General features: G+C 43.0%; 1 protein-coding gene across 7 annotated transcripts in view; it reads left to right on the top strand.

Moving 5' to 3' along the window:
• TRPM3 (transient receptor potential cation channel subfamily M member 3) overlaps nucleotides 1-27131 on the top strand; it is a 1922641-nt gene that overhangs the window by 1456885 nt on the left and 438625 nt on the right. For 3 of the 7 annotated variants that reach the window (XM_069625798.1, XM_069625797.1, XM_069625795.1), the window contains exons 13-14: nucleotides 26106-26141; nucleotides 26317-26457. The exons of 1 other annotated variant lie outside the window; for it this stretch is intronic. In XM_069625798.1, coding sequence (XP_069481899.1) covers nucleotides 26106-26141; nucleotides 26317-26457 — 177 coding nt within the window. The remainder of the gene's footprint in view (nucleotides 1-26105; nucleotides 26142-26316; nucleotides 26458-27131) is intronic. 3 more of the 7 variants (XM_069625800.1, XM_069625799.1, XM_069625796.1) reach the window with 1 other exon arrangement.

Here is a 27131-nt window from a genome sequence, read left to right as displayed (position 1 = left end):
CTAATCACAAACTCATTTGTGCAATGCGATCATAGTTGGTCAATGGTACGTCAGACTGATCAGTGATTTTACAACAGCCATATAATAAGTACCGAGGTCACACTTCTCAATGGATCAATGCTTTTCTTTGTCACCAGAGCGATCACGAATGCCAGGCGCCAACTTGCTTCCAGCGTTTCATGATCTTGATTTAGGTTGCCCTGCTGGCATCACTCCATTTTTTCATAGGTAAGGTCCTTTAGTCCAATACCGCCTGCAGTTGCACAAGCACCTTTGTTTATTTTTCTCCATACAGCTAGTGTCTTTCAAGCCTCTGGTTTTCCACTTGTCATTTTCCCAAAGGGTGTCTGCTGATTTCTTGGGCCAGCCCTTTGAGTGCGATAATCTAAGTCAGTTTCTTTATTTGCTTCAACAAATCATTCATTCTTGCACTAAGCCGTGAGGCCTCTGGATCATGGCTAATGTGCAGTGTTCATGTTATACTCAGTTCTGCATGTTGTTTCTTGCAAAATGGCTACCTTTGTCAGTTTTGCTTCCATCTGGAACGCCATAATGTATTTGTCAGTTACTCCAGCCCTGGCAATGTAGCTTGCATTTTGCCAGCTGTGTATTTTCACTTCTCAAAGCGCCTAGAGGTTTCTTCTCCAGTGCACAGTGCTTTACTTCAGTTCACATCACATGGAGTACTGGGATGCAGCTTGTACGGCAATGTCTCTTCACTTCACATCACATGGGGCACGGGGATGCAGCTTGCACGGCAATGTCTCTTGAAATGGGCAGCTGTCTTTTCTTAGCCATTCACAGATGCACAGTTTCCCCAAATGTTCAGATGCGTGATGCGCTCAGTTTGCCATCTGCATGCAATATTTCTTTTCCTTGCAGTGTTGATACTGGGCAAATTCTTTACTTCTGATCAGCTCTGTTATTGCATGCCAGTGTCAGAAAGCATGCGTACATCAGCATGTGTAAAGTAGATTGCGCTCTTTTTCATCTTCTCACTCACAGCAATTATTGCAATCAGTCCAGTTTCAGCATTCTGTCTTTGCACCCCCCTCCTCAGTCTTTGCTCACACTGACGGTGTCTCTCACAGGGGATGGAATGCAGGAATGTCATTGTTTATCTTTCCTGTGCACATGGCAGCGCCATACCACGCAGCAAGCTTATCTCTTTGCCTATAACTCTTAAGCTGGGGCGGCTTCAATGGAAGGCACTCGTTTCAGACAGTTCACCCAGATTAACTGTTTTCTGCACTGCTTCAGCAACTCAGAAAAGCTCCCATATCTGGCAGCTTCTGTAAACACCATTTTACTGAACAGGAGCGCGGCATTCTGCTTTCCTGCCTTCCTCCAACAGTTTTTTTTATTTTTTCCGCGCACCTCACCCAAGACAGTGCAAGTTATCTTCAAGGCACAAGCTCTGAACAGCAAGACTCTTATTTTCAAAAGAGGCGCTACTTCTTGTCATCAGATTCAACTCCATGTAATTTTGCATATCGTCTTTTAGCGTGTTTAAACTGATCAATGTCCCATGTAAAGGCATACATTTTTCTTTTCCCTCGTAACCTTGTAGTTTGGCTTCACAAACTCACTCCAATGCAATGTGCAATCTTTCAAAAGAACCCGAAACCCACTAAATCTTTGTGCTGTCTTATCACACACAGATGTTTCATTCTGTTGTACCATTGCCAGATTAAAACCAATTATTTCAGTGCATTTAAAACAGGTCATGTGTAGTGCAGCTCCCTGCACGTTTTTCTGCAAGAGCAACCCACACTCTATATTGCTTGTGGGCTGTTTATGTGTCAACAACATTTTTTCACCATGTATCACAGTCAACAGGTCACTATTTCCAAAACATACATCACTTAATAGCAACAGTACTTTAATCCATGGCGTAGCATGGGAACAGTCAAAAATACTCTAGGGGCAATTTAGGGGAAGTTTAGAAAATATAAATTGTCTTTTCCCCCAAACCATTGCAAACTGATTCTGCAATTCCAAATCAATACACAAAAATCGAAAATTCAAATGCCATTCACTCACTTTCTTTTTTAAGTGAGTCTCTCACCCATTGTAAGCATGGCACAGCTAAAATGCAATGTAGCCATTTTAGTGTGTTTCCTTAAACAGAATGCACCACATGCACATGGAATTTACAGTTGCCAAAAAACAAACCCTTTAGGCTCTCAACACAGATGTTACTCTTTCTCCTAAACTCCGCTCATTCCCCACGTTATCTTCAGGAATGTCAACACTTCAAAAGCATACATTTAAAAAGGGAACCTTCGCCTCCTTACATTACAGCCCTTGCTAGCACACTGGGGCTGGATCTCAATGTTTAAATCACTATTCACAATTTGCATGTCAAATCCTCGCAACTATTTTCCTGCCCTCATGACAGAATAGAGTTGAGAACTCCGTCTCACTTTGCATTTCAAATTGCAACTTTAACTGGGGAAACCGCATGATAAAATTCTTTCCTAATTGAACATAAATCTTTCCTCACCATTCAACGGAGCGCTTTAAACATAGCCATTTTCCCGCTTGTTTATCGCCCTGTGCTCCCTGGCTCCGTTCCCAAGCAGTAAGTCAGCCACGACTGATTTACTGAAGGGGAAAGTCTTAACTACACAAGCTATCGGCCGCAGCAAGCCGACACAAAATGCTGTCTATTTGATGTCTTAGAGCTGCAGTGAGACCACCAAGGAAATGCGACAGCCTGCTCCTCACTCTGCACTGTGTTCTCTCACACAATCTGTCATTTCACAGCAAGGCACTGCTCTGCACAAATCCCACTGCTGCCACCAAATGTCTTGAAATGGGGAAAATCTTCCTCGGGACCAGCCCTTGAGAGCAAAAATTACCCAATTCAGCCCAAAATACAGGTTCTATTGTGCCGAGCAGTGAACTCATGCTAGTGACAAATGACACCTTCAAAAAGTTTAGCATTTATTAGAAACAGTAAAATATAGCGGCCTCTTGGGATTCAAGTTAGAGAACATTACAAAACACAAAAATTAGAGAAATACAAAATATAGAGAAACATAGAACGTAGAGAAACATAGAGAAACACAGTCTTACGCCCCTTCAATCAGCACTGGGAGACCCTGGCCCTCATAAGCTAGCTGTTGCCAGCCCCGCTCAGAGGACAGCGCTGCAGGGTGCCGACAGAGCATCAGGTTCCGGACACTCGATCTTGCTCGAACCAAGTCCACGGATCGATCTCCCACCTGAGTCATGTGGGCATGCATTTTTGTAATCTCGTGCCGTCAGTCCATGACGCACAGTTCCAGAACTTTCCCTGTGCAAAATATAGGCTTGCTCATGGAAAAACCCAACTCTCTCTGTGATGCTCCCTGCTCGCTCATACCCCTCCCTTGGAGCCCTCTCTGCGAAAGCACTGGAATGTCCTTATCAGCGTGTGGGCAAGGCCGTACCAGGCCTTCTCAGGGAAACAGGATTTGTTTACGAAGCCATGCAGGGCTACAGTTAGAAAGGCAGAATATTCTAAGAGAAGCCGAGATGAATTAACCCCAGGTGAGCAAGCTCTAAAAGGCATGTACTCATAGCTTAGTGTTCATAGCGCTTAAGATTGGCTATCTAAGCGCTATATAGGTGCCATAATGCTCCAAACACTCCAATAATGTCTCTATTAGCTACAGAACTGGAGCCTTCGCCCTGCCTGTCTTTCTACAATGCATAATGTGACCTACCATCCCTACTAGGCCTGCATATTCCTTGTAGCTCACTACTGCGTAATGGAGGTGCTACAACAGACTGCTGTCAGCATTTAGCACATACTTTGAATAAACTATTGGCTTTCAGCGGCTAATGCTGTCATCTAAAGCCCTGATTGGCAAATTTGCATTTTGTTTATCATGACACGAGCTTAGAGGAAAACAGGTATGATTTTAAAGCAGGCAAGATCCTTTTAAATGTGGTGGCAATGAAGTGAAAAATGTGCTGAAAAAGCTTTTAATTCCCTCTAGAGGTTCAGGGTGAGTGAGAGATACTTTAAATCAGTTCAGGTCAGCCCTACCAATGATTCAGGGATGGTTATCAGGTTGAAAACAGGATTCAGTTATGGAAGCAAAAGATAGATATTTTTACATGTGGCTGAATGAAGCAAACTGTCAATTCGCAGCACTTTTTTCCGATTGCGTCGATCGCGATTACGGCGGAACTATAAGGAAGGGCCTCGCTTCACTCTGGCCGATCACCTTGGGGTAGCAGGCCATTACCAGCTAGGACGTCTCAATTAATGCTTAGTTAAATCACAATGGTTCCAGGTGATCATGAGAGACAGTCCACCACTGACATTAACCTCATCCTGAATGTCAGCTCTAGCTCTTCACTAGCCAATCTGATTGCATCACCACTGAAAACAGGCGATGAGGTTTATGCGACTTAAAAAGGTGTACTCATCATTTAGGCAAAAGACACATGCCGCCTTGCTCAGCAGATTTGAGGGGAGTCTGATTTACAGGAAAAATATATAGTGGCTTGAGATCCTGACCACCACCCTTACCAATAACATTTACAGGTAGGGTGTACCAGAAATGCTATTCTAATCCCCACAGCTGCTCCCTGCCCACTGGTGATAATGTGTTACATGTTATCCCAAACAAACAGGCCGGAAGGGTATTGCATCTAGAACAGATGGACAGCCAAGAGCAATGGGCATCGCTGCAACACATGCAAAGCCTAGCTGGCACCAGAGGCAACAAGAAGATCACAGCCAGACCAGATAGACAGCTGAGGGCAATGGCCATCACAGCAACCACATGCAAAGCCTAGCATTCATTGGCGGCCACACAGATATCACAGCCAGACCAGATAGACAGCTGAGGGCAATGACCATCACTGCAACCACATGCAAAGCCTAGCTTGCATCAGAGGCCACAAGGTTATCACAGCAAGACCAGATAGACATGTGAGCAATGACCATAACAGCAACCACATGCAAAGCCTAGCATTCATTGGCGGCCACACAGATATCACAACCAGACCAGATAGACAGCTGAGGGCAATGACCATCACTGCAACCACATGCAAAGCCTAGCTTGCATCAGAGGCCACACGGAAATCACAGCCAGACCAGATTGACATGCAAGGGCAGTGGCCATCACAGCAACCACATTCAAAGCCTAGCTTGCATCAGAAGCCACAACGTTATCACAGCAAGACCAGATAGACATGTGAGCAATGACCATAACAGCAACCACATGCAAAGCCTAGCATTCATTGGCGGCCACACGGATATCACAGCCAGACCAGATAGACAGCTAAGGGCAATGACCATCACTGCAACCACATGCAAAGCCTAGCTTGCATCAGAGGCCACAAGGCTGCAAGGGCAATGACCATCACAGCAACCACACGCAAAGCCTAACATGCATAAGACGTCTTTTGAGCATCATGATTGTGCCCCAATAGCATCCAGCTACTACAATATGATGATGAATAAGGCATGAAGTATAGTAGGACAGTCAGAAAACAACAATTTAATCATAATTTATCAATCGGTGGGCAGTCATAATTTCGAAAAAAAATTTCGACAGACAAAAATGTCGACAAAAAAATGTCGAAAAAAAAAATGTCGACTTTCGTTTTTTTTATTATATATTTATTTTAGGGGTTCGGGAGTTAAAAAAAAGGGAAAAATTAAAAAAAAAATTAAAAAAGGGGGGTTGGGAGGGAACCCCCCCATTTAAAAAAAAAAAAAGCATTGAAAAAAAAAGTCGACATTTTTTTTTTCCACATTTTGTTTTCGAAATTTTGACTGTCGACATTTTTTTGTCGACATTATGACTATAAACCTTATCAATCATCTTTCAGGATGAGTTTAACCATCTGGGAAACACAATCCTACCCACACATATTAAAACCCAAAAAGGTGGTGAATGGCACTAACTATATGGAAATGCTTCTGTAATGTAACAATATACATCACATTTTAGTAACAGCAGTTATTTATCTCACACAGAATTACAGAAGTACCTTCATGCCACTCAAGCTTATTCTGCACTTGCAAAACAATGGCTAAGGATCTGTTGATAAATGTGTTATTTTGTTATAAGCTAGAGCGACTGCATTAGATTTGTTCTGTGTATTAGGTGGCACTTCTCCACCTATAAACCAAAACTATTGCATTGTAGTACAGGTTGCTTTCGCTTTTAGGTGGCACTTCACCAACTAGACGCTCAAACGAATACCCTGGAAAACAGCTTGCAGGGAGATAGGATGTGCATAGGGGTACTCAGATTGTGGGGGTGGGGGGCGTGTGGTTATTCACACAACCACTGACTGTCCATGACCATGCTAGTTTCTATGTCCAGTCCCGCCCACTACCTGCCCTTCCGTGCTCAAAAAACACCCGCCAGGGATCTCTTTGAGTTTGCTGCATCAGATAGTAACACCAAACCGTGTGCTGTATAAGGCCTGCCAGCATTATTTCTAAGCAGTCTTCTGAGAGTCAATTGCAGTTGTAAAGGTGCAACTGGTGTAAGACAATCACCTTCATTACAAGTTTAGCAGTGCAGGAAAAAAGGTAGGTCCCTTTGAAACCTGTAATGAGGGTGAATGTCTTAACCAATAGTGCCTTGAGCCACATGATTTGTAAGGAGTATGTGTTTTTTGGACTCTATTCCTTGCATTGACATTCTGTTAAAGCAAGCCTGGCAAAGCCAACAGTTTATGCTAGTATATAGTGGGTATAAGATAAGCATTTGCCAGACACTGCTATCATATGTCCAGGTTATCCCACCATTTTCCAGCTGTTGCCATCTTATGGTCAAGTATTACCACTATGGCCGTACTTGCCCAATACCTATACCATGCCTGCACCAAAACAAAAACTGTTGGTTTTGTCAATGCTTATTATGAACTGTTTCCCCCAACAGCAAAAGTGCAAACCACGAATCAGGGAAACAAGGAATCCCCAGACCTCAACCTATCAGTGAAAAGTGTCACACATAAAGGGAAACACACACAGCAGCCCTAATATTCGCGCATTAGCAGAGTAAAAAGCTTAGCTGTAAAACTGTTAATGCTCTCTGAACTTTCCCGGCACCCATTTCACATTTACAAGATGCCACACAGCCCTCGCCCACACAATCAGGGAAATCCTGCACCCTTTCTAATGAGAGGATTCACAAAATAAATAGCACCCATTGTTGCTTTATTCGCAACAAAACAGGGGGCACGTCTTGAAACAACAAGCATGAACTAATTAGCATACCGACTCTGTGATGCCACCACAGGAAATGATGTTGGGGGATGTAGAGAGACATCAAGGCAATTTCAGCCACTTTTAGTAAAGTGCCCTTGGGGATACATTCACTTGATTGGCAATAATATGTTTTCTCTTCTGCCATAAAGTGGCACTCTGAATGCAAAACAAATGTTGTTTAATAAATGATTACAGCCAATAAACCTAGGTGTGTTGACATACCCCTGCCCACTTTACTCACCTAAAGCCACAACTTGATCATTTACACTTATTCTAACTAAATCGACAGAGACAGAGCTTGCACATTAAGTTCTGCATGGCCTGGCCTTTCCTGTCATTTTGACTTTCTGTAGTGTGCTTGTTATCCTTGTATAATTGTTGGACTATAAGTAACAGAATGGAAAGTGATGTGGATTTAAAGCCAGGAATAGCAGAATATATTTAAACAATACCTTGTAACTGACAAGGGACAACTTGAGGTATCTCTAAGCTCCGGTGCTACTTTAAGGACACAGGGCCTCATTACACGGTAGGCGGTAAGGGTTTACCGGTACCGGTATTTTACCGGTACCGGTAAATCCTTACCGCCTTACTACAAGGTCCCTTTGCGGGTTGGGGATTTTAACGCCTGCTTTTTGCAGGCGTTAAAAACCAACCCGCAAAGGGACCCAGGGAGCTAATTACGGTACCGCAATTTGCGGTGCCGTAATTAGCGCCTTCCCCATTCCCATTATGCCCTATGGGGCAAAAATGGGAATGGGGAAGGGCAATGGTGGAAGGGGGAACTACCGCCCCTCCAACCTTGGAATGGGGCGGTAATTCCCCTTTCCACCAAGGCGGTGCCGGTATTTTACCGGCATGAACCATGGTGCTAATTGCGCCATGGTTCACCGCCTACCGTGTAATGAGGCCCACAGTCTACAAGAGCGTGTAATGCTTTTTTTAAAAATTATTTGATTCAGCTACTTGCTACTTCCAGAGGCTTCGTAATTTTGTATTTTTTAATTTATATTGGTTTGTTCAAACCTTAAACAAAATAATAACACGATACAGAAAACAAAAAATAGAAAAACACATCAAATATGAAAAAAGATAAGCAGCACATAAATATCAAGCATAATAAAAAAACGAATCCATATTGAATCACCGCCCTAACAATCATCAATTAGTTTAACACTGATTACAATTGTGACAGTCGCAATTAAAAGGCCGGTATTACAGTCACTACAAATTCTGTTTCAAAATTCATTCTTCTTCAACCATAAATAATCATGACACCATTTTGAAACATACTTAATCTTAAAGATTGCAACACTGGTTCTAACAATGTGCTTTAAAGACTCAGATTCATTTAAACAATACCTGCAGTTGACATTGAGAGACTGATTCCTAGCATACAATGTTGCTCTAGTGTGTAGCAAGTTCAGCCTGAATCTCAAAAAGGACCTTAAGGACCTGCCATCTGGACATTTCTGCTTATATATATATAGGAATCATACCAAAGTTCTTATTTTCACAACTAAAATAATTACAAAATGTATATCTCAACCTTCCCGCACAGGCAGTAATCCAGTCGCTCTCATACAGTTTTCACGTCACTCCGTCCAGAGTCGTTACAAGAGAGAGGCCACTCACATTCAACGTCAATAATATTTTAATACACTTTTGCTTGAAATTGGAGAAGACGCCTGAATCTAGTTTTTCTAAATCCAATCATAAAACATTTGTGTACTGAATTGCCCATTCCCATGATATTTTTCCTATGTAAGGTTAATGCTCGCCACTGGACTATGACAGTCATTAGAAGCAGGACTAGCTCATATCTTAGGAACATGACCGGCACACAGATTGGTAAATGCAGTGGTTTTCACCAGAGTTTACCTTCCAGATTATCAAAGTTAAATGCTGTAGAGAAGGAACTCATTTCTTGGCCATATGATATAGCCCGGAGTACTTTTAATTTACCAACTGTGTCAAGGTAAATTTGCAGTACTTCCTCGCAATGTGCTGCATTTGTGCACCAAATTGTTCCCCACTTGCATACAACTTGGCTCTCATCTCCGTGCAGAGAGAAACCCTTAAAAGAATGAAGCCCAGATACTTAAGGGACTGTGCCACCACCGACTTACTTTCCCCTAACTTCCAGAAAAATCCCACTGGCATCAACCTCGTACCCTTAAAACCCATTACATTTGTTTTAGATGGGTTAATTTTCAATACATGTATCCATGTATATGAGGTAAAGCTGGAGATAAGCCGCTGTAGACCAAGTTCGACTCCCCGGCTATGATAGGTTATACAGATGTTGCAGAGTTCAAGTGCTCCCTTATGTCAGAAAGGTACAGATTGACTAGGCAGGAGGCCCGCACACACCCATGTCTAAGCCCCCTGCCAGTTGGTATTTCTTTAGAGACTGATTCACCCATGACAAGCCTGACACAAATAGTAGTTTTGGTGTGAAGGTGAAGCGGAATAGACAGTAAAGAGTCTGGAAAACCCCACCCCTTCAGTTTATTCAGTAGAACCCAATCTGTTTGAATAAAACTGTCCGTATAGGCATTTTGTCCGAACTTGGGTAGTACCATTTGTTTGCAGCCTAATATACCGAACATTAGGAATGGGGGCTGCGGGTGTGTCCCCCGCTCCACATGTTCAGTATATTAGCCTTTGGGAGTTGCAGGGGTGTCCCCCGCATCCTTAACAAAGTTGTCAGTGGACAAAAAAGGCTCAGGCCCCTGTTTTCAATGAACAGTCAAAACGGGGGCCTGACCAGTTTTACTGCGGGCAGTCTGCCAGCGTACAAAACCTTCATGTGCAGATAGTATACATTCTTTTATTCCATAACTGATTTCTATCCATCATATGAAATCCCTGGGTCAAGTCATAAAGCAACGTAAAGGGGAGGAGCGTCTTTTTTACATGCTTTAATGAGTGGAATGATGATGAGGCCATTAACCTCTGTAGCCATTCCCCTCCTGAATCCAGTTTGACATTTTGAGAGGCGATCTGTTTTGACCAGCCAGTCTTCAATTTCTTTTAGAATCAGGGTAGAACAATTATTGCTATCTGCATCTAGGAGGGAAATGGGTCGATAGCTGGCAGGATCTGTGCGGTCCCCCTTCTTACATATAGGACTAATTAGATTGTCTCCAAATCAATGTCAGGATTCTTGTTCCAAAATATTGTTAATAAGAGTGGTTAGCACTAGCGCCCACCTTTCGGGTGTAGCTTACATCACCCTGTTACTTATGCCATTGGGGGCCAGGGCTCAAGAATCTGATATTCCTATAAGATTTCCAGTAAAATGTCTTCCGAAATTACCAGGTCCCAGCATTCTTCACTAGAAACCCCACAGAGGCTCACTGCGCTTTCTTTGTAGAGTTCAAGAATGAAAAGTGCCCATCAATCTTCTGAAACTGGGGTAGACTGCACATCATTTTGTAAACAGTCTTTAGATTGTACATGACACCATTCATTCTTTACATTCTTTTTTACAATGACCTCCAGCATGTATTCTCCATCCTTTTGATGAAGCAAAAATGTATAAGCTTTAACCCAGTTCTTGTAATTTTGCTTCAGTTTTCTGATTCGCTCCTCTCTAACCTCCATACACCTACTTTGAACTGTTCTAATCTCTTGTTGCAATTTCCTTTCTGAAGTTGTACTGTCTCATCATAACTATTTGAGTGGGTACTTAGATGGCCACTCATCCTTCCCTGGGTAATTGCCTCAATTTCATTATAGATAAAAGTAGAAAATATATTGGGAACAAAAGCTGTCATTTTTTGTGGCAAGAGGACATGAAGTTTGTAATAGTCCTGTTAAAGTTATCAATCATTTGAATCCTTCTACCATCTGCCGCCAAGTTCCTACAAGGTTCAAGAAAGGATTTCATGGTTGCCAATCTGGCCATAGCTGTCAACATACAATGATCATTATCACTATTGCTTGCAATCTGAAAATGTTCACACCTGTTAAATAGAGACCCAGAGAAGCACACATAATCAAACCAGGAATACGAGGCATCTGTATGCCAACCAGGTTTACTTGGCATATCCCCCCTAACTTGGCTGCCTAGGATATAAACTCACTACAAAATTCACTCCATTGCCTCCCCCATTCCTGTCGCCAACTGAAATGGACCTGCCTCTCATTGATTCTTAAATAATAAGTTACACTGCCAAAAACCTGAGATTTGCAGTGTAAGTGTAGATTAGCATCTGCTGATCGAAACCTGTTTGTTTCTTATGCTGAGCCTCAAATGAAATGTCTTCCATTAAAATAGAAACTTTGAAATCTGGCTCGCAATTGACCCAGCTGGGCTACTAGAGAAGAACGAACAAGACCTGGCCTCTCATTCCAATCGATCATTTCCTAAAACAATTACCAAGCTTTGCTCACATGAGTCATTGTGCTTAAGCACAAGATTTATTCTTCATGCTTCAACGCATCCTTAGCGTGAGAATCTCATCTATTAAATCCTTACAAATTCGAATTTTCTACATCGAGTAAAAATGGAGAACATTATTCATATTCATGACTTTATGAATAAATATGATACACATTCATGTCACATAGCTAGACCTGCAAGTAGACCATGGGATTCTAGAAAGCCATGCTTTATTAACATGGCAGGTTGCTACCATGAATTATGGAATAAAAACTATTTTGTATTTAAAAGGGTGGAAGTTGGTTTGGAAGGGTGATATCAAAGTTGTAATGATTTTGTAAAAGTAATGGGACAGTACGTTCTCACTATGTAAAATCAAAAGAGATGACATTTCAATCAAAAATAAAAATACCTTTCTGGACTGCATGCGCAGTGTGATGTTGAAGCCATTTTTTTTGTTGCAATCAGATTTTTGAAAATGCAAATCTTATTAAATTGTACCTACAGCGTTTTCACAGAAATGCTTTAGATTAAACTAGGATATGAAGATGTTTTTACCATAACCTAATGAAGATTTGATGGATAATGTGGGTTCTGTGAAGGCCACAGCTACTTAAATAAATTCAGAAATGAGAGCAAGTTCAATTGTGTCATTTCTACTCACATAGAAAATTGTGCAGATGTAAATCCCATGCAACCCATTATTGTTGAATGTACATGTTGTGCCATTGGGACTAAAGGGAGGGGCACTCATATTTGTTTACGAATATCCTAAAACTATTCACAGTTTTGGTAGGTGGACCGAAATTCTGTGTATTCTGTATCAATAACACAGCTGCCTTAACCAAAAAGCCTGCAGAATTCTGATATATTTTAAGCATAAATTAAACAGCACACATATGTTTGCAAACCACAGGACAATATTTACATGGGAAATGTGAAACATGAAACAATCTCTGACAGTACTTGTTGATAATATTGGGGAAAGCAAAGCTCTCTGTATCATTTGCAAATGTGAGTTAATGTGTAATCTGGAAATGTTTTGATGCAAAGGAAGTTTTGACATATTGATCGACAAGTGGCAGAAGTCCAATTGGAAGGCCTGTTGTTATTCAGAACATTATATATATATTTGACTATATAAATGGATGAATGTGTCTGAGAAAAAGTGAGATTCATGCAGGCAGGTTATTTTTGATTTTTACAGACTGTGATTGTGTAACATTGTGGTGACTTTGCCTGCATAAAGCTTGTGGAGCAGGATAGCATTGATTTTCTTTTAAGTAAAACAAAATATTAATTTTTAAATTAGCCTGTATCTTGTCCCCAGAATTGGGGAGCAGGACTGCATATCAGGGATGTTAAATCTGGGATGTCCGCTTAATTCAAAAGATCAAAATAGATCATAATGATCTCTACAATAGACATACCATGTCTCCATTTGTAATCACACATGACACATGTTAGTTCTTATGTGTATTATACAAGGCTTTCATACACAGTTTCTGCAATCTGAGTGCATACATGTGGCACACCAATGATGAACTAGATTTGGCAAGTTGGGGAGGGGGAAACTTATTCAAAAGGCCCTTCTGTGTTGGAAAAGAAAAACAAACAGCATGACAGAAAGGCCATATTACGTAAAGGGCACTATGTAGCACCCAGCAACAGGCAGGGCTATTGCTAGGTGTGCCATACTGTCTTTTACATAAGCCCCAGTGGTGTTGGGTGGAGGCTCCAGTCAGCAGGAGACAGCAGCCTCTTCATAGCCTCACTGGAGGAGGGTGAGAGGGTGGTGCCTCATTATAATGGCCACCTTATGCCATGCTTGTGTTATTAAGCAGGTTATGCTGAGGTGAAAAATGCCCACTCTTGTAAGAGCACATAGCTTGCCTAATAGTGTGTGCTTTTACCCAGGGGCATATGAGGCTGCTGGTGAGATCCACTGCTTTGGAAAGGAAGAAGGGGTCTTTCCCCATCACACATCCTAACTCAGTGGAAAACGTCACACTGCCCTGCTCTGCCAGGTGGAGGCATTTTTACAGGGCTGCACTTAACATAATTTCATTCGACCCAACCTGGCATTTCTGCTCGGTGGCTACATCTGCCCTACTGCCAAGAAGGACAGCATTTGTTACATAATGTTAACAAAACATTTTTTTAAAAAAATTAAAGCCAGAAACAAATTAAACCTTGGAAATTGCCATTTTAGCTCGAAAATCAATCATCAACAAATAAAAATGCTCAAGGCAGAATCATATTGCCCAGGAACAGTTTACTGGTTACATCTATGTTGTTCACACGACATTGAACTTTGTGACACCGTGACATCAAGCTAAAACCTCTTATTTTGAAAGGAAAAGCAACCCCCAAACCTAAAAATGTTCTGTAGCTTGACATGTACAAAGCACTGGCTGTATGCCCATCCCTGCCATTCACCCAAGCGCCTCTAGAGACCAAGGATGATCCGCTTCTCTGGCAATACAATTCCCGACGCTGGAGATGTGCCTTTAATTATTTGGCCTGGCGTCAAATGTGCTCTACATGAATTCACAACAAGTGCGTGTTTGCTTTCAGAGCTGAGCGTCTTCACGCAACCTCTCTGTCAAGGGTCGATGTTTTCTGCCTTGAAGCCAATGTCTTTTCATTACCGAGAACACGCTCCTACGCACGGAGAGGGACGGGTTTGCAGAAGAGGTCTCAACTAAGACACATTTTCACTTTTCTACTTGAAAATTGCCTTTACTTGGGAAGCAGGTCATGATGTGCGACTTAGTGAAAGCTAGACACGGAGCAACTACACAGGTCGACTCAACCTTAGAGTTAGGAGGCAGGATAACTCAGGGGCAGCGCAGCGCAACACAGGTTTGAATATCGATCCCTGCGCGTTATAAATGAACAATAAATTGGTCGCTTAATATCGCATGCACTTAGGAAATGGGCTCAGGGGGCGTAGATCAAATGCATCGTACAGACAGTGTGAACAAGCGTCTTTAGAAGTTCTGTAAGTGATATAGATTAATAAAACGCCCCACAGGCATAATGATCAATAATGTTGGCCTTATGATTCTGAAACACATACTTAAGCAATATTACGCGAGCGGCTGGGGCATTAACGACTCAGGCAATGCCCCGGGGCCCATAGTTATAGGCCCGAGCAAAGCAAGGGCCTTAACGAAGGCCCCGGGGCATTAGCTGAGTCGGTAATGCCCCCGCCGCGAGGGTCATATTGCTATTAGTACCCCGGCCCGCAATATATGCGTGACCGGGGCACTAAAAGCTATTTTTCCTGTCCTAAAACGGCGTGACAAAAAAAAAAAACGATCAAGAAAATGGCCACCGGGAAAGGGAAAACGGAGTTCGTTTTCCCTTTCCATGGTGGCCATCAGGAGCGGACGCAATGGGAACAGAAATGTTCCCAGCGCGTCCACTCCCGAAAAAAAAAAAGAAGCAGAAGGTAAGTGGGGTTGGGAGGGCGGAAGGGAGGGAGGGAAAAAAAAAACGTACCTGTGTCCCCGGCAGGGGACGATGGAAGCCTCCATCCATGTGGAGGCACGAAGCGGGGATGGCCCCGCTCCGAGTCTCCACACTGCTGGAGGCTGCCATCGTCCCCCACTGGGGACGCAGGAGCAAGAAGGTAATTGGGGAGGGCAGGGAGGAGGGAGGGAAGGGAAAGAATAAAAAAAGAAAAAAGACCTGAGTCCACAGTGGGGGGCGAAGGCAGCCTCTCAGCCGTGGGGAGGCTCGGAGTGGGGATGGCAGCTGGAATCCTGGCTGAGAATCGAACGATTCTCAGCCAGGTAAGGACCCGGCGAGAGCCAATCAGAATGCGTGTTGCATTCTGCTCGACTCTCGCCGAGTACTAATTATAGTTGTTATGTTTGTCACTGCCTTCTGCTGTCCTGCTCTGGCTGCGTGCAAAAGTCTCACATGGCACTCTAAATTGAGCACTATACACGCTGAGCTGTCTTACCAGCAACATAGCAGAATAGTAGTCATGCGTACGTGTGTAATAAATCATGTTACTGTACTCGGTTCCGTCGATGCTACCGTAAAGAACTCGCACTCAAACAGGAACACACACCAGCCAAGAAGCAATGCTGTTTTTTACAGCTGGATCAGCACAAATCAAACGGAACAGTGGACTAGAACTGATTGATGAGAGCGGACATCTGGGCATGCAGCGAACATTAGTTTTATACTTCAAATACAATGGATAAGGCATTAGAAACAGTTGTAGCTCGGATGTTCATATTTTCCAACATTTTGAGGATAGTCATTGGCTAGTACATGTAATAACCTTAGTGCTAAGCGTTTATTGGTAAAATGTAATTGGAGTAAACAGGTCAACAGTATCCCAGATTATCCCTGTCATGTGGCGCCACATTGATTCTCACCCCTCCCAGGAACAGTTGGCAATTAGTAAAATTACATTTGTGCTGACCGCCGGGACTTTATTATACTGCCATTTGTCAGTACCATTGCAAAATGAACATGAGACACCCTGCTTCTGGTGGGAAGGAAGATATTCACATGGTACTTTTGATATTGGCCTTCGCAACCCCTGTAGTGGATACATACTCTGAAGGCTGGCTACCTCTCAGGGACACAGAAACGTACAGTTTGATCAATTCTCCTAACAACGCCACTCCGCTCAGCTTCCCTTCCCATAGCCACCTGTGGCCATGTGAACAGGACTCTGGCTCAGATCCACTTCCCCTCCATCACTGAGTGCCCGCAGGTAGGCTTGCTGCCCCATGTTGACATCACCCAGTATGGTTGTTGCTGGTTCAGTATGCCTGCGCCGTGCTGCTTGAGCTCTGTCTCCTTCCCCCTGGCCTTCAGGATGTTGATCATCTGTTTGGAGCAGGGTTTCTGGGGCAGGACCCATCCTTGTGGCTTCTCTTCTAAATGTGTTTAATCTAGGACACTTTTTCCCAAACTTGTGCTAATCGTACATGGTTCCTCTGGGCCGATGCTACACACAATGTATCCCTACTCCTGCATTTACCTGCAAGGATCTCTTTTGTGGCGTGACTGCAGCTTATTTGTTTATTCATATCTTAACTCCATCTCCAGAAGGTATCTCATCCCCCTTACTTATTCCCGGATGTGGTAGGTGTGCCGCCCTATCTGGCGCTGGATTAGCACCTTCAGTACACTATTTTTACATGTAGTTTTCAAGGAAATATGACTGCATTTTCGAGTGAGAGAAGATACAATATCTGAGACTGCTAACTCACATCCCTTACTTAAGTTGATTTACAGCTATTCACTGATCAATGATGAAGCACATGCGCCTGACTTGTGGTGTAATCTTTCCATGAGACTTTTGCTTATAGGTGGTGGTGCAGCCTATATACACCTACCCCAGCTGCAGTCGGCACAGTACTTATTTTCCTAAACCCAGCTATACCTGGTTTACCCCACACTCTTCTGACTTATTCGCATTGCTCACTTGTTTCATATCAGAGACAGGGTGAATTGCAGGAAAAGTACTGTTTGCTAGTTCTATCCCTCTTGCAGTTCATTGTTTGCTGGCTGGTGATGTTGTAGCATCTAAGGATGTGTTGGACTTAAGAGATAGTGAGGTTCACTGCCAGATAGAGCTTATATTCAACTTATGCAAAAAAATCCCCAAGAACAGACTGTGGAGCAACTTCTTTCAACAAACTTCTATTAGCAAACAGAAAATGTTACATTCAAATCCCCCATGGTGAATGCAACATATGAAATGTGTGAGTGAGTGTCTTTACCTTAGTTAGTATTTCACCTAAAGAACTAATATCAGCAGGGTTTATGGTGTTGAATATGCATTAACAACCAGGCATGTGTTCCACTTAGCCATAGTGGTATGGAATTTAGCATAAATTACATGGATGCCTATTGGTTCAGCCAGTGGCCCATTGACTCAGACCCTACACATTTTGTTATTCCACCTAAAGAAGATCTACAGTCTTACCTGTTTCTTTCTGACGGTACGTTAAAATGAGATGAGCAGTGTTTTTTCTGCTTGATTCCACTGTCCAGGATGTGTGGTGACAATTGATGCCAAACACCTCTATAAATTCATGTTTTTATCCAAACTATCATAATCTAGTTTGTTCTAAGAGTTACATCTGTCGGTGGCACCAACATTATACACTGGCAGTCAATCTTAGACAAAGAAGCTCCCAGCAGGATGTCACACTCAAGCTTTTCCACTTCTGACCCAGACCCATCCTGTTCCTTCGCATCCTCTGATTTCACATCATCCTCTTGCTCCTCTACATTTGCAGTACCTTCTTTATGTCCATTCTTCTGTATTAGCACCCATGATGGGGGGAGCAACCAATCAGGTTCTTGGAACTACTAATCTAAGCCAGCGTTCCATGGAACTCGATAGCTACTTCCCCCACCCCACAGTGCCATCTTCCCGTTCATAGTAAGAAAATACACCGCTTTCAACAACCCGCGTTACCGGATTGGCAACCCGGGGTGCTAATAGCATTAAGCACCCGTTCCAAGGGCTAGAACGGGTGATAACGTCACTGCCATGTGTGAGGAATCCCTGAGGATTCCCTTGAATGAAGGAAGAGAAGCAATAGAGCCGATCCCCCTTATCAGTTTAAACGTCTTTTTCCACCATCGTCAACACTGGAATGCCCACCAACAGGCTTCCTTAGTCTGGCAGAAGCACTTCCACCAGGTAAAGCCCCAGCTGTGAACACATTTTAGCATTGATGACACAACAGAAATGTTTCAGAAATACATGTATCCTTGCCAGGATGGCTAATTGGATAAACCCCACTAACTCTGTTTGGTTCCTGTTTAAAGGAAATGGGTTTTATTCTCTTCATAGTCAACTGAGACCACACAATCCACCCATAAATGAATCATCATACAATTATGCCACAGATGTACATGTTATGTTGACCCATCTCCTACCCAGCACTAGCAAGTGATATATACAAATATGTATCATAGCCGCAACCCTGCACCTAGAACTCCTGTGTGACTAACACCATACTGTGTATGGAGAACCACCTTTACCAATACAATAATATTTAATCTTGCAGAGCACTGCTACACCGTAGTGTATTCATCCTGAAAAGCAGCACTGCTATGCTGTAATGTAAATCCACTTGTGACCTAATACATGTATTGCTTTGATGCATATATTGCACTGTTTCCATGACAGACATGGTCAGAATACATTCTTCGTGTGTGGAATTTCTCTGGATATATGTTCTCAGTGGGAAGGACCAACAAAATATATGGGACATAATATGTCTCAAAAAGGATTTTTTGTTTGTAAGGAGGAGTAAAGAGATGAACTGTGTTCAATGAAAGCAAATGTTCTTCCCACAGGATAATCTAGTGAGAAAGTGTAGGGAAGTGATGAACATCAGTGCATCAGGGCTTCTTGTCAGACAGGGAAGGTGGTCTTCTGATTTTCTATCTAGATCCCCTCCCATAGCCAATGCTACCTGTCACCAGTGGAGTCCCGCAGGGTTCCATCCTCTCCCTGGTGATCTTCAATCTATACATGGAGCCGTTAGGAGCCCCGGGAAAACAACCACATCCACCAATACGTTGACGACACACAGCTATACCTTGAGATCGACTCTATTAAGGACATCAATAGACTCAAAGCCTGCATCATGCTAATTCAGTCTTGGATATCCAATGCATACCTGAAGCTCAATCCCTCCAAAACAAATTCCTACTCTTCACCCACACCCAAGCTCACCTCCTGCGCCAAGTCCCTCGGGTTCCACATCGACAAACACCTCTCCTTCAAGACACACATACCTAAGAAAACTCAGACAGTTTGGTATCAGATTTCCCTCCCGCGAAATGTCAAGCCCTTCCTCCCTCCGGACAACTTTAGTTCCACCGTTCAAGCAATGGTCCTATCCCACCTGGAAGGGGGCAATGCACTCCTGGAAGGCCTCACGTCAACCTCCCTTGTGCCCCTGAGAAGTGTCCTACATGTGGCTGCACGCCTCATCAAGGGTCTACACAGATACGACCACATCACTGCGGCCCTCATCGACCTGGCTCCCACTGCACATAAAAATCACCTTCAAGTCTTGCTGCATCATCTATAAGGCAGTCGTCCTCAAGTCACCCAGCTACCTCGCATAGAAAATCCACATCTCCAGCAGAGAGCGCACCACCAGAAGCCAGGACACATCCAGACTTGAAATCTGCCACTGAAAAAAGGAAAGGACCAGAAAACAAGCTTTCTCTGCCTATGCACCAAGACTATGGAACCTCCTCTCTTTTGTCATCAGACTCTTCCCCACGCTCCTACAAGTCAGAAAATAACTCAAGACCTACCTCTTCAAGGAGTCCCTCCTCCTCAACACCTAGGCCAGTAGGTCGAACCTTGTGCCACCTAACTCGCTTGATGCCGCCCACCCTTGTCCTCCCCGCCACCCAGTACAACTGTACCCCTCCTCCGTGCCCCTCTTTATCTTACCCTTGCTGTATATCTGCTCTGTTGTTACCAATGAAAAGCGCTCGGTTATGCATCTGTAATGTTGTACACCTCCTTAAAGCGCTCCGTTGCTTCTTGAAGCTAGGTGCGCGCTCAATAAGTACCTTAATAATAATAAAATTATAATAGTGGCCAGATCACTTCTTGAGACCAAAAAACACAATATCCGGGATTGACTATCCATCGTGTTTCTTGGCAACCTACTTCTAACCAAAGCATTACAGATATAGCACCCAGCACACATCTCGGCCGCCAAACATAGTCTTGGGATACTATGCCCAGCATGCATCTTCACAATCCAACTTTATAAACAGTCTGAAGGAATGGATGACCACTTCACTTCCAGCAATATGGTGCCCATCTCACTCCTTGACACGATTTGCCAACTGCCAGAGATATAGTGCCCAGACCAGGATCCAGGTATATAAGGCCCATCCCATTGGTCAGCCTCAGGTTCCCACTCTTGGATTGGGTTGCCATCATTCATCAATGCTCCAGCATGCTGCTTCTTTCTCACGAGCACAAGAACATTGAACAAGATGGCTGCACATTTGAGGAGAATCAATCACTTAATAGTATTTGCAGAGTACATTATTTTGTTGGCGGTTTTTGAAAAAGTGCTTAGACAAAAATGAGCATGTTTATGTAACATGCCAAAGTCTTTTACTGAACATGATTGCTCATGGGAGCAGAGAGACAAACATATTCATGTGTTTACAAACATACAACACTGGATTTTCATTGAAGAAAGTTGAAAATGCTGTATTACCTGGGGTCTGTCTATAAAGTTGTGTTAGTTTCTTTTAAGTTATCCTTACAAGCCTTCTGCTTCTCTCGCTATGTCTTTGTAATTTTGTCACTTGGTGTGTGGTTATGGTGTTGGTACACTGGTATTGGGAGTGCACAGGGAAGTGTCCCACTGATTCTTCACTTCGGCAGTTTTATATCTGCAATCTTTCATGAATTGAATAAGAGAATGTCCTTTTCAACTTTCTTCAAAAATAAAATCCAGTGTTGGATGTTTGTAAAAACATGAATATGTTTGTCTCTCTGCTCTTTTGAGCTACCATGTTCAGTATGGGTGTGTTCCATGCAAATGTGCATTTGTGTCTATTCCTTTGCACTAAGCACTTTTTCAAAAACCGTCAACAAAATAATTTACTCTTCAAATGCTATTAAGTGATTGATTCTCCTCAAATGTGCAGCCGCATTGTTTTTTTTTCTTGTGCTCTTGGTTTTGATCCTACTTCTAAAGGGGCTGTCTTTCAACGTATTCACGTGGGTAACATCTCCTCCGCTTGTCATATGCTGCTTCTTTCTCAACAGCTCTTTTGGGCCTCTCAGATCTCTTGCTCCTCTCAGCTCTCTTAGGCTGCTCATCCCTTGCAAGTCTTTCATCTCTCTGTGGCCTCTCAACAATCTAGAGGCCTACTGCTGTTTCTCCTCCTCTGATTTCCTCCTTTTCTCCTCCTACTGTTACACTCAGTATGCCGGCTCGTAGTAGCTGCCACAACCATATCCACAGTTTGATCCGATAACTTCCACTCTTACTTAGGGAACCATTGGTTAAGTACCTCTACAAAGGCCTGGAATTAGTGAGGACCCAGTTAAACTATAATATTCCTCCTTTGGACTATTTGATAAGCCCAATTTGGTAATCTGTCTCACCTTTGTCTCGTGCTGCTGAGGCTATAAATGGCCCACGAGCCATTTTGAAGTCAGGCAGATCTCCCAACTCCTGTGCGTGGCTCTGCATTTGCTTTCTGCCCTGCTCCTGCAGCTCTGGTGGCTTGGGCAGATTTGAGCCTCCCAAAGGGATATTATCACAAGTGGCTTCTGACTGGAAATGGTAAGCATGCTTCATGGGAAAGGCGTTGCTTGCCAGTCTGGATACTCATGCAACTGTCATATAGCACCTTTGCTTTGTGGTTGTGAATACCTGCAAAACAAGTGTGTCTCCAAGATTATACAATACCCGATTCAAATTCGCTGTCTCATGATCGAGTGCTGATATACCAAGCCTCATTAATAACTGGGGAACCACACTAAGAGCAAAGAAAAAGAATCCTCACTTTGCTCAGTTTAGGAGGTATCACTACTCTGTTGATCATTGGGAAAAAGTCACCTGGAAGGAGCACTCTGCGAACCCGACCCCTGTCGCCTCCATGTAGCTCATGGCACTTGCTTGAGGCCCCCGGTGAGTGAGCTTTCCTGTCCTCAGAGTCCTTCTCAACTTTTGGGACAGTGGGACAGTGGTGATAACCTTCACTTGGACACAGCAGCCGAAAAGCTTAATGAGACATGGATCCATGCGTTGCAGCACGGCAGAGCAGTGTTGTGGTATACATGCTGTTTTCACCAGGCCCTTTAAATTGTGGTTTAGGTGCTGCACGTGTGAGTCATCACTACTACCCATGCACGTCTCCTTAACCTCTTGCCCCCTCTCTTAGTATGGTGTGGGACCATAGTTTGGAATAGACTGGGCACTGGACAATGTATAAAACCTAAAAGCAGATTGATCAGATGTCTGGAAGGAAAGTATTCTCTAGAAATAATAACTATCTAAACTGTGCAATGTTTTGTAGGTTGTTATGGTAATTCTAGATCAAATGGAGATAATGCATAGGGTGTGCATATGATATTTCTGATGGCTGGCACATCACGCCTGGAAAGCATTTTAAGTTGTACAATTAGGATCTTTGTGAATTGGGCTATTTCACAATCACTGATGCAAAAGGCCTATGACAAGCCCATATGACAAACATGGAAGTAAACCACTTATAACTTCCTCAAAAAGCCATCTTGAATAAAGACCAACTTCATCACAATTGACTGCTAAGATAGTTGTAAGGCTTGCGTCTAAATGACCCCACATTGATGAAGCCATATAGAGCCAATACACAATGATGATACATGAATACAAAGTAGAAATCAATTTGGAATACAGCAAAGATCATCCACAATGTATTTTAATAAGAAAACAGCACAAGATAGGTAGTTAGAGAGTCAATGGCCCTCATTACGATACTGGCGCTAAACCATGGCGCTATTAGCACCATGGTTGGTGCCGGTATCGTAACGAGTCCGCCAATGTTCAATGGGGAATTACCACCCCATTCCAACATTGGCCATTCCCCATTCCCATTTTTGCCCCATAGGGCTCAATGGGACTGGGGAAGGCGCAAAGTACGGTACCGCAAATTGCGGTACCGTACTTAGCACCAAGGTCCCTTTGCGGGTCCCTACTTTAACGGCTGCTCTAGACCAGCCGTTCAGGTCGGGTCCCGCAAAGGGACCTCGTAGTAAGGCGCTAATGGGTTAACAGCGCCGCAGCCTTTTACGGCGCCGTTAACCCATTAGCGCCAGGGTCGTAATGTGGTCCAATATCAAGAGTCACGGTATGAGAAAAGGGTTGACAATGGCACTTTTTTGTAATAGTAGTTGGAATTCTTTAACTTTGACGGATTGTGCTATATCTCATATCCAACAAACGTTTGCACATACATACGCCATTGATAAAGGAGACCAGCGGAGGGCAGCTGGGAATGATGAAGGAATTACCCAGCCATGGCACTGATCTCCAAAGTCGTGAAATACAGATATAGATTCTACAGTGGGGGTGGGTAAGCAGGAAAAGAATAGATCTGGGTTGAATGAGTTATCAACTTCTGAACATGCAAACCTTTTCTAGAAATACGTCATATACATTCTAAATGTTGTCAGCTTCCTGAATGTGTACATTCTTGACAAGCTATACGATGATCAACTGGGAAGGAAGCGTTGAGCATATTGAACTATATTTCAGTTTAGATATTTTGGATTTTTAAATCTGGTGAAAGTTTAGCAATCTGTTCTAAATGTATCTGTCAACCCTGCACTTTTACACCAGGCCAGGGTTGCCCAACTCCAGATCTCGAGAGCCGTAATCCTGCAGGGTTTTCAGTATATCCCTCATTAATAGTCATGAGACAAAATGTGCATACATTTAGAATCAGTGTATGCAAATTTATCCCATGAATATTAATGAGGGGTACCCTGAAAATCTGACATGTTTCCGGCCCTTGAGGCCTGGAGTTAGACAACTCTGGCTCACATTGAAATGTATGATGGGAAATGATGACCACAGGAATATGTTTTAAATTATGATTGTTATATTAAAAGTCAGAAAAACTTTACACCACTTAATGGCCATCGAATTGACTATATTTCAGCGAGCAAAGGCGGGATGAACTTGGCCAGCATTCGTGACCAGGCTAGCATTTCTGTGCTCAATGAAATCCACAACGGCTGGCACAGTTTCATTGTGCTTGGCAGAACTTTGGCCCATATCTTTGAATAAGTAGAACCCTTTAATAATACCATTCTACTAAGTCTGGCTACCTATGGTAGAAAAAGCATTATTCATGTCCTGTTTTTAAATTTTCTTGCATATAGTATTCTTCTGAAGTCTCATATGTGTTCTAATACCTGTTCCCCAATACAAAAGTATAGAATATGGACCAACATTAGTTGTGTTTTGAAACCGTGTGTATAATACGGTTGCTGAACCTGCAGTCTTAGTATGTCCCTCTTCAGAAGTACTTCTGCATGCTATTTCCACGAGGGGTTACTGGGTTCTAGGCATTTGTGGAGACACTGAAAATTCATGAAGGCCAATGTTCTATATCTTCAGTGGTCAAAGAATCACGCCCGCCACATTTTAAATGCCCTTTGAGCTCTCCCAATTGGCCAGAGTCTGTCCAGTCATTAACCCGTGATCTTGTCTTTTTTTCTATAACAAAAACACGTGATGCGGCTTTGTCCCACTACACATATCACTGAACCATTCACTTTGAGATACAAACTAACCACCCCATTTTCTAAACCAAGCCAACCAACTGGGTTTTAATGCCACCATGAAGAGGCCACTTCCATACATGGCTATTTAAATATTCTGCCTATGCCAAAATATATTTTAGTGTTAAATGCATATGTAATTCCGTCATGTCTAACAGTAGTAGCCCATCAAACCCCTGTTGTTGACGCACAGTTGTTACTGTATGTTCAAAAATTTGAATTTTTTCAGGTTAAATGCAGTTTTTAAGTCATTTAAAGCTATAAAGTTGAGCCTCTATAGCTCTGCAACTATTGTGACGTTAATGGGGCTGTCTGATATCACAACAGCTGCATGATGTTGGCTATCAATAAATTGAATGGCTTTTTGAAGCCATTTTTCGATTGACATTCTTGACATTCTTCGGGGAGTATGTGCCTCCATCTTGGCCGAAGATACTCAGAGTAAGAAAAGGGTAAGGGAATAATGCACCTTAAAATTCTCCTTCTGTTAAGGACAACACAATCCTCACAATACAGGAACTGTTCCATTTTATAGTCTCCTGGAATATTTGCTTTTGTCAATGGTGCAATAGTTTTGAAACATAATTATGACCGTTTATTAATTAACAAACGTGGGCCAAAAGTAATTGGTGAAGGATTAGCTGTAGGGGTGTTGATAGGTTTGGAAAAGATCAGGTGCTATGCTAATGTCAGAACTGTCTGGATTTGCGGCTAGCTAGCCTTTTGGTTGTAGCCCTTGAGCTTCGTCCCGGTGCTACAACCAAAAGACCTGGTGCTATAATCCCCATAGCTCCCCCTAGCAATGCCTTTGATTAGCTGCAAAGGAGTAATTGTTTAAAGTATAATTATTTACAGTGTTTTGTTAGAAGATCTTCATGCTGCAAGGTTTTAAGTCTAACAAAACACTAGTCTGCTCTTACCTCCCGAGAAAACTGTATGGGCAGTGGTTTAGAAAGTAGAAAGCTCAGAGGCCAGTGGGAAGGATCCAGGCAGAGTAGCTTCTGAAAAGGAGATAAAAGGCACAGCACATCCTTTTCCAAGTAGATGTAACCTTTCAGGAACAATCTCTTCTGCAAAAGAGTCTGCCATTTTTACTAACATCTGTTGTTGTCATCGATACAGTTTGTTACACTTTCTTATTTAACTTATGTCTTCTTTCCAAGCGAGAATATCCAGGTTTCGGTTGGATCTATTTTAAGGTGAATGAATTAACCAGCATACTACATTCATACTTTACCTTGCATTTCCATTTCCTTTCACTAAAATACTTATTTGAAAACAACTAGTAGTCTCTGGACTAACCTGTATCCTTGTCTTATTTGTGTATGTGTTTGTGTGTTTGCCTGTTTCTTTATCTGTGCATTTGTTTGATAGGGAAACCTACCTCCAGATTACAGGATCAGCCTCATTGACATCGGCCTTGTGATTGAGTACCTGATGGGAGGAGCTTATCGCTGCAATTACACCCGGAAGCGCTTCCGAACTCTTTATCACAATTTGTTTGGACCTAAGAGGGTAAGGAGGACACTGCTTTAAATACAGGATTTTAACCACAAGAGGCAACAGTGAGAAAGCCAATGCAAGGTGTCAGTACCTAATTCAATCGAGAAAATATTTGAAATTTTACATACACTGCAGCTTCGACAAATCACATTCTTCTACCTCAAACTCCTCTGTGACTTGCTGAGGTTTTCCAAGTGCGAACTTTGATACAGTCCTCGTTATGGTGCCTCTTCTAACGCAAATTAGGGGGGTCAGGGACCAGCAAGCCATTCAGCAAGCTCAGAATGGGGGCTCCTCAGAAGCAGGAAGCCGCCATCTTCCCCGCGAGGCAGCAGGTAAATGCCTTCTCTGCTCCCCCGTGTCATCTTCTGCCTGCTTGCCCATCTCCAATTTCCACAACCCTCGCCTACACCCACCCCACTTACCTGGAGCTTCCTTGTCCCTTGCCAGTGCCGGAACACTCTGTGTTCCCAACACGGTAATGGCCGCCTGTGAAAGGGAGAAGGCACTACGTGCAATTTCCTTCTTTGTTGTCCATGGCGGCCATCTTGTTTTGTAGTTTTTTTTTTAGTTGAGATACTGCAAACACACCTTTCCTCAACTTAATGAAAAACGATTAGTATCCCAGCAAAAATATTCTGGGATGATAATAGCAATAAACCCATCTCGGCAGGACATTACATGAC

The sequence above is a fragment of the Ambystoma mexicanum genome, chromosome 6p (assembly GCF_040938575.1).
Source record: "Ambystoma mexicanum isolate Mex_15411 chromosome 6p, UKY_AmexF1_1, whole genome shotgun sequence".
Lineage (NCBI taxonomy): Eukaryota > Metazoa > Chordata > Amphibia > Caudata > Ambystomatidae > Ambystoma > Ambystoma mexicanum.
The sequence above is the reverse complement of the archived record's forward strand: the minus strand, read 5'-3'. Positions and strand labels throughout refer to the sequence as shown.